We start from the raw sequence: 11,838 nt of genomic DNA on the forward strand, positions 1-11,838 counted from the left end.
TAAGCTGTAGTTATGATTTAATAAGTGTTTATAATGATATTATAAACCCAAAACGTCATTGATTTTATTCTTAAAACTTTCAGAAATAAAAATTTAAAATTTTCTTTTTTAAGTACTAGAATTCCAAAATACTGACATTGGTTTTACCGAGTGTGGCAACGCCGCAGCACGTTAGTTTAGTTAAGAGTTGTGCACGGTGGCTGTAGTGAGTGCTAAAAAGAATAACACAGAGATTGTAGTTTTTTAACTAGTGAATGGTAATTTTCTAATACTATAATACGAAAAAAGTGCTGTAATTAATCTAGAGTGCAGAAAATTGAAAGTGATTGCAAAACTCAATGAACCAGCAAAATATGTAAACTAAAAAGATCTCACAAAAAAAGGAAAACGACGCATTGCCCAATTTATCAGCTGTTTGATACACACACTGACACAGGCACACACATTGAGAATTTCACTTTTGTGTATACACGTGATAGTATTTTGGTCTACTTGATCCAAATATTTATTTACACATATATGTAAGTGCATAAGGTACAAAAGTTCACAAAGGCCAGTGTATTTGTATATGTTGAGTTATAATTAAAACTCGTCGCAACTCTCATCAATTAAACACTGCAAAATCAACAAGTTGTTGATAAAACACGTATACAATCGATTGTACGTGCAAACATATCTCTCGATTTGTGTCTATGTATGTGTGTATGTATTCAAACATAGTTCGAGCTGTCACACATGTATCTTCGATTTAACAAAAACAAAACTACTCTCTCTCCCTCTTTATCTCTCTCAGTCGACCCGCGGATTACGTTTCGTGTCTTTCGCACTCGTATGAATGTTCATTGTATGTAAGCATGCACATATACAGTGGCGAGCAAAATTGAGTGCATGTTCAGAACTCAGACTTTCGTCACCCACAAAATCATAACCACACAAGATAATCCAAAAATTTTTTTTGTTTTATTTTGATTATTTAATTCTTAATAAATTTTAAGCAAAAACAATCATGAAAGAGATAAATTCGAGGAGATTTACAGTAAAAACGAAAAAAACCCGCATAAACTCAATTTTGCACGTTTCTAGAAGTTTTAATTATTAATATAATATTAATATTTTGTCCAAAGACCTTTGTTTGTGATAACTTCCTGTACACGGTCAGGCATGCTCTCTACCAAATTTTCAATAATATCTTTGGGAATACGTCTCCATTCAGCTTCAACACGCTCCCAGAGGTTGCCCATATTTGATGGAGCTGCTTCGTATTGCCCGAGCCGTCTTTTCACGATTGACCAAAGATTTTCAATCGGATTGAGGTCGGGACTTTGTGCTGGCCATTCCATTAATTTAAAAGGTTGCTTTTCAATCCATCCCTTAACAATTTTGGCCGTGTGCTTCGGATCCCCATCTTGTTGAAAAACAATTTCCTTTTCGGGATAAGCACATTTCTCAATAAAATTGGGAAGATTGGTCTGTAAGACTTGTAGGTAGTCCTCCTTCCGCATAATACCTTCTATTAACTGTAGAGGGCCAACATGCCACCACGTGAAGCATCCCCAAACCATAATACTTCCACCACCATGTTTTACAGTTTGTTTTACATGGTGTCTTTGGATACGATCTCCGGGTCTACGCAATATTGCTTTCCGTCGGACTGAAAACGGTTAAATTTGGACTCGTCAGACCAGATAACACGTTTCCAATCATCCACAGTCCAATTTTTGTGTGCCCTTGCAAATTTCAATCGCGCTTTAACATTTTTAACGGATAATGCAGGTTTGTTTTTTTTCACACTTGCAATATACCCAATGTCTCGCAGCGCTCTTCTAGCTGTCCATTCGCTAACACTCTTGTTGATAGCCAAGGAAGCCCCCTTTGGTGTTAGAAGCTTGTTCTTCCTCATTTCCGACATCATCAGTCGAGCATCTGACTCCTTCAATAATTTTTTGCGACCTGCGACTTGCGCTTTGGGAGTCACATTCCGCCTCTTTTGAACAGCGATTACCGCCGATTGGCTTATACCGAGCCTCTTCGAAATTACACGCGATGTACAACCATTCTCGGTCAGGCTAACTACATTATTTTCGATATCTTCAGATAATTTTCGCATTTTTATGCTAGCAAATTTTCAACAATTTATTTATAATTGCAAGCTAGTCTGAAGCACATTTAATCTGTGCTACGAACATCAAGAATAATAGAAAATCAAAAATAACGGTGAATCTTTCCGATTTGTGCTGATAAGAAGAGTAAGAAGCGAAAATAGGCGAAAAAGTGCCTACGTGCAAAATTGAGTTTATGCGGGTTTTTTTCGTTTTTACTGTAATTCTCCTCGAATTTATCTCTTTCATGATTGTTTTTGCTTAAAATTTATTAAGAATTAAATAATCAAAATAAAACAAAAAAATTTTTTGGATTATCTTGTGTGGTTATGATTTTGTGGGTGACGAAAGTCTGAGTTCTGAACATACACTCAATTTTGCTCGCCACTGTATGTGTACATATACATGCATATTGTGTGTATATATGGATGTGAACATGTGTGCATTTATGCCCTCTCATCGTGATTTGACAGTATTTCTCACTTTCCTTTTGCATTTATCGCATAGTTGATAAAATATCTCGAAGGGAACTCCTTGCGCTCAAGATACTCTGTTAATGCTGTGTCATCATCCCAAAAGCACGTCACGCTACCCACGTACACACCGTGTATTGTACATACATGTGTATGTATGTACGGAATGTATGTGTTGTACTATTAATATAATAAATATTAAACAAATGAAATACTGTTATCTCTGGGTCTAGGCAAAGCACACATGCTGGGACCTAATTAAATTGATCGTAACGTAAAGAAATCTCGAGCATAATTAGTCTTGGCCATAACATTGTTATCATAATCGTCTTAATTAAATTTGACCAGCATACTATCTTTATTTTCTATCTTGATAAGCTCTTTCTTTCTTTTTATTGCTCTATCTCTAGTGTACTCTGAGCAAGATAATTTGAAAAAGTTGAGATATCTCTGCCCACTAAACCAAATTAGATTACAACGGAAATATCAATGATGTGTTTCAATAAGTATTTAATCGCACGTACATACACACAAATCTATCTAAATATAAAGAGTGCTCAAATCGTAAATACCCTGTAGTCTTTAGGAATGACAGGACATTTCTCTGTTGATAACTTTTTACACCTATTTCCGGTCATAATTAGTTTCAACAGAAACATTGTAGTATTATTTTCAAATCACAATGACAACGTAGGAATTCTCCAGGAGAGAATACATATTATATAATTTTGTGACTTTGACACCCAGCATGAGATGGCATATTTGTCAACTACGCATTCATCACATCACCGTGAGGTGGAAACCAGCGTTCGTCTACCTGCTTTTTGTGGTGGGAATCGGCGAATCGCAGAAATTGGTTCAGTTCGATTCCGGCGTACGCACGATCGGTTGATGTCGGTGGTACGCGAGCTTTTAGTCCGCTGATCTTTTTATTTTATGTACGTTCGTATACATACATACATACCTACTTATGTATGATCTTATTCTTAGTCCATTGACTATATTGAGCTTATGTACAAAAGACTTAATCTAATGTATGATACAAAGAGCAATGTACATAAGTACATTGAGTAAACCTGTTATCTGCCATTGTTTTGTTGATAAAAACACACAAATAAATAAAAACAAAAAACAAAAAAATTTCAAATTCAACATTTGAAAGTGAATAGAAATTCTCACAAAAACTCAAGTTTTTTTTGGGTGTTTGCTCTTCGTGTTTTTTGTGTTTGTAATGATTGGACTTTGAGCGAACATGGTAGTAGTTTCTAGCAGCTGCCTTATCGCACAAGTCCTACAACAAATTAGCCGATTTTATTGTGAATCAAATGTGGAAAAAAAAAATCACCAAGCGTCCGACCGACCGTTCTAGCATTTGCTTTTGCTTTTTCTGTTGCTGTTTCTGCCGTTTCTGCTGCTGCTGCTGACTGTTGCTTTTGGGGAATATAGCCAATGAGCATGACTCTGCACATACTACACACATCCACATGTATCTCCCAACCGAGCATGTGTGAGCATTTGTATGTGTGGATGTAATAAATCGAGTTTGCTTATTAGAAAGAATCGCACGAGGGCTAAAACAAAAATATTGCAAATTCATTCATTTCATAATAAACTTTTCTAATTTGTCGACTCTTTGCTGTGCGGAGTGCTATGTGTGTGTGTGTGTGCGTGCAAGTGTGTGAAAATAAATGCGATAAAGACATTGTTTAGCTTTTAAAAGCCATTTTAAATGAGTTGCAAATCAAAAAAATGAGAATACGACAGTTCACTCAGAGACACCCGGTAATTAAAACTGAGAACTACAATATTTTTACCTCTTTGTCAAATTATCGTATCTTACAATAATACACTTTTATAGGATTACAATTGTTTTTTATTTTTTGTATATTACCATCAAGTTTCAAGTGGACAACAATATTCAACTAGTATTAACTAGTATAATATCTTTATAGATATATTATTTTATTAAGTGTAGAGTGAGTAACTCTAGAATAATCTTCCATTAAAAATTTAATTGGGTATCGATTTGTCCATTTGCGTATTTTGTGCTTAACTGCGTCAATACTTAACTGCACATTAAAGATAACTGGCTAAACATGCTTTTCATGCAATGAAGTGCCACTTTCTTTGTAAAATATTTTTGGTCTCCAATTAAGTACGTACTCAAAATAAATTCCATTAATATCATCTTCTCATGATGATTGCTAAAATTCACCCAAACTGTTTTTTCTTAGAAAGTGAGAATGTTGCTAATGTTGATCACGCTTGTTAATTTACTAACTCCAAAAATTTAAAACGATTAGTTAAAAATAAAGTTTTGGATATTAGGATAGGTGTGTCAAAGAATTGTCACATTCACCTGTAGTATCAAATCAACTAAACGTAGTTATTTTCCACCCTTTGCAATCCAAACTTAGACATCAAGGTGACAAATTTTAATGTTTTGAATTTGTAGTTCCAAGAAATATGTCTTTTTATGTCTCGTCGATGCTAATCGAGTATAAATTTACATTCATTCATAAATAGATCGAAGATAGTGTAAATATATATGCTTTCAATTATCACTAAGCCATTATACCTTTATAAGCATCCGACCACCCGGTATAAAAAGTTCGCATAGAAACAGGTCGCTCTTTGGATATAATTGCTTTTGCTACAGCTCTTAATTTATTCTGCGTTTCAACTGAAATATACCCCCATTATATTTCTATTGTATAACAATTTAAATAATTGGTCTTCTTACAGACTTTGAGATGAATGAACACTGTGATAGGGGTTCCCTCTCATCTGGGTGCGGACGTTTCGACACGGCGCGATCCATAGATGAACATGATGCCACAGATGATGACATGACTTTCTGCATGTCAAACTATGCCAAGGAGGCACTCAAGATGATGTTCATGATGCGATCACATGGCATGCTCACAGACGTTGTGCTCGAGGTGAAGAAGGAACTGTTCCACGCCCACAAGGTGATACTGTCAGCAGCATCGCCATATTTCAAGGCCATGTTCACGGGTGGCCTCAAGGAGTCGGAAATGTCACGCGTACAATTGCAGGGGGTAAGTGAAGACCCAGCGATGTCTGCTATCTTTCGTTGCGCTATAATAGATGAACAGTTTTGCATTATCCCATCCATTCTACATAGGTGTGTCCCACGGCAATGACGCGAATCCTTTACTTCATGTACACTGGCCAAATCAGGGTGACCGAGGTGACAGTCTGCCAGCTGTTGCCTGCGGCGACCATGTTCCAAGTGCAGAATGTCATTGATGCCTGCTGTGCCTTCCTAGAGCGTCAATTGGATCCCACAAATGCCATCGGCATTGCCAATTTCGCCGAACAGCACGGTTGCATTGAACTACAGAAGAAAGCCAATTTCTTTATTGAACGCCATTTTACACAAGTAAGTTGCAAGTTGCCCATTAATCAAATTAAATATATTATAACGTCTATATTATTATCCTTACAGGTATGTCAAGAGGAGGAATTCCTGCAACTGTCCGCCTATCAATTGATTGCACTGATTAGACGCGACGAACTGAACGTGCAGGAGGAGCGTGAAGTGTACAATGCTGTTCTTAAATGGGTCAAATACGATGAGGATAATCGGCATAGCAAAATGGAGCATATTCTTGTCGCCGTTCGCTGCCAGTTTCTGACGCCCAATTTCCTCAAGGAACAGATGAAAAACTGCGATGTATTGCGCAAGGTGCCGGCATGTCGAGAATATCTGGCAAAGATCTTTAAGGATTTAACGCTGCACAAATGTCCAGGCGTCAAGGAGCGCACACCAAACACCACACGAATGATATTCGTTGCTGGCGGCTTCTTCCGACACTCACTGGACATACTGGAGGCCTACAATGTCGATGATAAAACGTGGACAACCTTGCCGAATCTGCGCATTCCACGTTCCGGTCTCGGAGCAGCGTTTCTGAAAGGGAAATTCTATGCGGTTGGTGGACGTAACAATAACATTGGATCATCTTACGATTCGGACTGGGTGGATCGTTACAGTGCCATAACGGAGACGTGGAGACCTTGCTCCCCAATGTCAGTGCCCCGCCATCGTGTCGGTGTTGCCGTCATGGATGAGTTAATGTACGCTGTGGGTGGATCCGCAGGCATGGAATACCACAACACAGTAGAATAGTGAGTATTAACTTGCTTTAGTATTCAATGAATTACTTTTATAAACAATCGTTTCCTTGTGTAGCTATGATCCAGATCAGGATCGTTGGACACTTGTGCAGTCCATGCATTCCAAACGTTTGGGCGTTGGCGTTGTTGTTGTCAATCGTCTGCTTTACGCCATCGGTGGATTCGATGGCAACGAGCGATTGGCCAGCGTTGAATGCTATCATCCAGAGAACAATGAGTGGAGCTACTTGCCTCCATTGAAGACGGGACGCAGTGGAGCAGGTAAGATTAAGAGGTGCTCTCTAAATTGTAGCTGTTGCTAAGCATCCATCATTTTCACTTGCAGGAGTGGCTGCCATTGATCAGTACATTTACGTTGTCGGTGGATTCGACGGCACACGGCAACTGGCCACAGTGGAGCGATATAATACGGACAATGAATCTTGGGACATGGTTGCGCCAATTCAGATCGCCAGAAGTGCGCTATCATTGACGCCACTAGATGGCAAGCTATATGCCATCGGTGGCTTTGATGGCAACAATTTTCTGTCCATCGTTGAGGTCTACGATCCACGCACAAACACTTGGGAACAGGGAACACCTTTGAATTCTGGACGCTCTGGCCATGCGTCCGCTGTCATCTATCAGCCATCGTGTGCGACTACATTCATGGACTATGAGGATTGTGAAATGAGCAGGAGCGATGGTAGCAATGGCGACATGCAAAGCGATTCATCACGCGATCCGTCCGGCAGCTTAAACAAGGGCTTTGGCGGTGGTTCACCTAACATGCAGTTTCATGCATCTTACGGCGCTGGTGGTTGCAACAACTGCGATTCGATGACTGCAGTTAAACAGGAGCCGACTACAGAACTACGAAGCAAACAAGTTGTATGGGAACAAACAAGTCACTCCGGACGATTTAGGAAAATACCAAGAGATGACTATGATGTCGGCGATCCGGATCCCAGCAGTAGCCAAACGATACTTCCTATGTACTCCCCCTCACATTTAGAGGACCCCCCGAACTCCGAATCCTTGCGCAGCAAACTGGCAATTGACACGCGACGTTGCATATTGTCGACGCCAGTCCGCGCGATGCAAAACATGTTTCACAGAGGCATAGAATGGCATAATAAAAAGGGCAACTCATGACAATCATTATGTATGCCACCAGCAAGCGTCGTCTTGAAACCAAAAATATTATCCATCTTCTAAGTTCGTTATTTATAAAACAAAAACAAAACACAACACAACGAAACAAAACTACAAAATACACCTGAACTCACGCATACCTACAATTCCATATTATATAGACAACCATTCCAGCCAAAATCTATGTGCAATCTGCTGCATTTCATAATTATAGCCTGCGATTAGGAAACTTAACTTTACGCTTGGTATTTGCTTAGGTGATTAGGTACGTATATTATCATACGGATGTGTAATGTAATTTCTACGATTTTCATTAAGATTAACTTGCAAATTGTGGCACACTTTACAAGTGTGCCATGTTAATAAAGCCTAACTATAAGATTATTGTGTAAGAATATATGGAAAGAATAGTATCATAAAGTTGGATATTGTACTTCAATTATTGTACATATTAGTTAAGATTATTTGTAAAATTAAATAATTAATTTTTAAGACTTTGCTATTTAAAAATACATTTGATGCGAATTCTCGCTGCCGTCAAATATTAAATGAGTTAGAACGTTTATCTAAATGCTCTTATCAAATACATTTGTATGTAGATTCTATGTCGGAATTGGTTCTCTCATATATCTATTCTTTATAAGCGTAAGATTAACGGAAACAAATAAAGTGGATGTACTCTCGAGGAATACGAGTTATAGAAATTTAAACAATTTTTTACATTTATTTCTACATTGCGAATATACAATATTGATTTACAGACTTCTCTGTTTTCTGGGTCGCGGGGGATTCCATGAAACAGGTGTATTATCCGTAACCGAAACTATATTCAGACCACCCATTTGCAGCCCTTTGATAGCCGACTGAAAGCAAAATATGTAAAATGAGTTTTTCAGAATTACATGAATTAATATTTGAAATCTTACCATGCGTCCGGGTCCCAAGCCACGCACTTTCACCCGAATAGTTTTCCAACCAAGCTCAACGGCTTTCTGTAAATTATAAACATTATCTACTGCAACTTATAAACTTAAATCATTGAAATCTGTCAATCTTACAGCGCTAATAGTCACAGCGGTTGCCTGGGCTGCAATATTGGTGCCTTTCCTGGTATTCTTGAAGCCTTCAATACCGCAGGAGCGGATCAGTCTGGGTACACCTACAAATAGCAATCGATGGCAATAAAGATTAGGACGTTAATTATTTATTACACTACCTTTATAGTCGGTCACTGAAATGATTGTGTTGTTAGGCGAGACACGAATGTTGACTATGGGCAGCTCATTGAAAGGAATGCCGTTGAATAGCTGGGTGGCTGTGCTGGCGTCCGGGAAAAACTTTGCTTTTCTGTAAATACAGTTAATTAAGTATTTAATATAACAACATATTGAAAGTACTAATACGAACCTGTCAATGAGAGTATCTATGTCGACTGATTTCTCGCCAAGAGTTCCCTCATCCTTCGCCGGCATGGAAGCCAGCATTTCTTTGCGGTCTTCAACTTTGCGCAAGCAAGCGCTTGTGTGCATCAACGAGTTCTTCGGGGTTGCAGCATTCAAAGCGCATTGTTTGAGGCAATTGATGCCTGCCAAAATTGTTAGTTTCATTGACATAATTCAGCTAGTAAATAATCAAAACAATCGTGTATTATTTCTTCTAAATTACATCACGCGAATTTCAACTATCTGGCAACGCTGCTGAGTAGTGTTGAATAGTCTCATACGTTCAAACAGGTGACCACATTTCTGTAATATGGTCACTTTATGCATGTAGAAGAAGCACATTTATTTTCACGTGTTTTGTTGCTAGCGTAGTTCGGTATTAAACTTTGAAATGGCTCTTAAACGTTTAAAAAGTTAGTAAAGGTGGATTAAATACTATATTACGGCAATTAAGTAATATATTTTCTTTACAGCAAAAAAGTCAAAGCGTTTGACGGGCAAGTTGAAGCACAAAATCGACAAAAAGGTACGCGAACACAATCGCAAGGAACGGCGTGAAGCCAAAAAGAATACCAAGAAAGGCAGCAAGAAACAGAAGCTTATACAGATTCCCAACATCTGTCCCTTCAAAGATGACATACTGAAGGAGGTGGAGGAGGCCAAGGCGCGCCAGGAAGTGGAGCGTCAAGCGCGTCGAGAACAATTCAAAGCTGAGCGCGAACAGAACAAATTCAAATCGCTGGAGGCGATGGTGGAAAGTGCCGACATGCGAGGCGCTGTGCATGGCATAATGCATGAGAACGATGATGTGGAGACGGGAAAGAAATACAAGGATGCTGCCACCAAGGAGCAGTCGCTGAAGCAATACTTTAAAGAATTTCGCAAAGTTATTGAAAACGCCGACGTAGTGCTCGAAGTTGTCGATGCTCGTGACCCACTCGGCACACGTTGCAACGAAGTGGAGAGAGCAGTGCGCTCCGCTCCTGGTAATAAGCGGTTGGTGCTCATCTTGAATAAAGCCGATCTTGTGCCTCGAGAAAATCTCAATAACTGGATCAAGTACTTCCGCAAGAATGGACCAGTGACTGCGTTTAAGGCATCCACACAGGATCAAGCCTCGAGGCTGGGACGTCGTAAGCTGCACGAAATGAAAACAGAAAAGGCTATGCAGGGATCGGTTTGCATAGGTGCCGAGTTGCTAATGTCCATGTTGGCTAATTACTGTCGCAACAAGGGCATCAAAACATCGATTCGCGTCGGCGTCGTTGGCATACCCAATGTTGGCAAGAGTTCCATCATCAACTCACTTACCCGTGGACGCACTTGCATGGTGGGCAGCACACCTGGAGTGACTAAGTAAGAGGCACTTGAATGATATAAACAGCAGCGGTTTTAAACTAATATTTGTCTTTTTACAGAGCTATGCAAGAGGTTGAGCTTGACTCGAAGATTAAGCTTATTGATTGTCCTGGAATTGTGTTTACCAGCGGTTCTGGTGCCGGTAACGAAAATGCGCACGCTGTTCTAAAGAACGCTCAGCGTGTTGGGGATGTCAAGGATCCATTTAGCATAGCAGAAAGCGTGTTAAAGCGAGCCAGTAAAGAATACTTCTGCAAAATGTACGACATTACCAACTATGACACATTTGAGGAATTCTTTGCCAAGAAAGCAGCCCGCATGGGTAAGTTAAGCACTTTCCTATTGTATTACCACAAATGTTAATGCAAATCTCGACTCAATCTCTAGGTAAATTCTTAAAGAAGGGAGTACCTGATGTTGTGGCCGCAGCACGTAGCGTTCTCAACGATTGGAATACAGGCAAAATCAAATATTGCACGCAACCACCAGAAGTTGTGGAGGACAAACAAAATGTACACATAAGCGCATCAATTGTGCATTCCGAGGCGCGTGAATTCGACGTGAATAACTTCGAGTCAATGGAAACAGATATATTGAATCAGTGCACTGAGAAAGCCGATGATGTTATGCAGATTACATCCACTGGTCCACTAGAAGTGTGTTTGCCCCGTGAAGAAGTGCAGGCATCTGCTGAAATCATAGCCGACCAGGAAGAGGTGCCAACAAAGGGTCGGAAGCGAAAATTAGATGAGGAGAAGAAGGAGAAAACAGATCCTGCCCTGCTTCTTGACGGTAAGTCGACACATGACCATCAACACTTCAGAAAGATTTATAATATTAATTTTTCAGAAAATCAATCACTGAATAAGAACATTAAAGAGCTCCAGAAAAAGAAGAAAAAGCAGAATGTTCGGAATGAGAAAAAGATTTCGAAAATAACTGATGTTCTGGACAGTTTTACCCTAGGTGCAGCATCGACGAAAGCTGATAAATATGATTTTGACCAAGACTATGTTATTGAATGAACTAATATTATAAAGGATTTTTATATAACTCAGTACAATAAATGAATATATATACATATGTATATAAAAATGAATTGCCAAGAAGCAAATTGTGTTCTTCCATGGTTACAGTAAAAATCCAAATGTTGTAAATATATTGAAA

General features: G+C 39.2%; 3 protein-coding genes across 8 annotated transcripts; 2 read left to right on the plus strand and 1 right to left on the minus strand.

The window, feature by feature from the left end:
* The first annotated feature begins 169 nt into the window (after nt 1–169).
* On the plus strand, nt 170–7,961 carry LOC117576643 (kelch-like ECH-associated protein 1B). Of its 6 annotated transcripts, none has more exons than XM_034261573.2 (6): nt 170–257; nt 5,318–5,634; nt 5,721–5,978; nt 6,045–6,727; nt 6,792–6,997; nt 7,062–7,961. In XM_034261573.2, the coding sequence occupies exons 2-6, from the start codon at nt 5,326–5,328 to the stop codon at nt 7,868–7,870; spliced, it is 2,265 nt and encodes a 754-aa protein (XP_034117464.1). In that variant the 5' UTR covers nt 170–257; nt 5,318–5,325; the 3' UTR covers nt 7,871–7,961. The 6 variants fall into 6 exon arrangements, with proteins under 6 accessions (XP_034117464.1, XP_034117463.1, XP_034117465.1 ...); XM_034261572.2 differs by lacking the exon at nt 170–257 and adding an exon at nt 327–521; XM_034261574.2 differs by lacking the exon at nt 170–257 and adding an exon at nt 3,422–3,510.
* A 617-nt stretch (nt 7,962–8,578) lies between these two features.
* On the minus strand, nt 8,579–9,560 carry LOC117576647 (28S ribosomal protein S11, mitochondrial). Its single transcript, XM_034261580.2, has 5 exons — nt 9,278–9,560; nt 9,087–9,217; nt 8,929–9,029; nt 8,797–8,862; nt 8,579–8,733 (listed from the first exon to the last, which is right to left on the minus strand). Exons 1-5 carry the CDS (start codon nt 9,481–9,483, stop codon nt 8,626–8,628), a joined length of 612 nt encoding a protein of 203 aa, XP_034117471.1. The 5' UTR covers nt 9,484–9,560; the 3' UTR covers nt 8,579–8,625.
* A 65-nt stretch (nt 9,561–9,625) lies between these two features.
* Nucleotides 9,626–11,770, plus strand: LOC117576646 (guanine nucleotide-binding protein-like 3 homolog). Its single transcript, XM_034261579.2, has 5 exons — nt 9,626–9,725; nt 9,786–10,668; nt 10,731–10,993; nt 11,059–11,463; nt 11,521–11,770. The coding sequence occupies exons 1-5, from the start codon at nt 9,704–9,706 to the stop codon at nt 11,694–11,696; spliced, it is 1,749 nt and encodes a 582-aa protein (XP_034117470.1). The 5' UTR covers nt 9,626–9,703; the 3' UTR covers nt 11,697–11,770.
* The last annotated feature ends 68 nt before the right edge of the window (nt 11,771–11,838 follow it).

This window comes from Drosophila albomicans, chromosome 2R (assembly GCF_009650485.2).
Source record: "Drosophila albomicans strain 15112-1751.03 chromosome 2R, ASM965048v2, whole genome shotgun sequence".
Classification (NCBI taxonomy): Eukaryota; Metazoa; Arthropoda; class Insecta; order Diptera; family Drosophilidae; genus Drosophila; species Drosophila albomicans.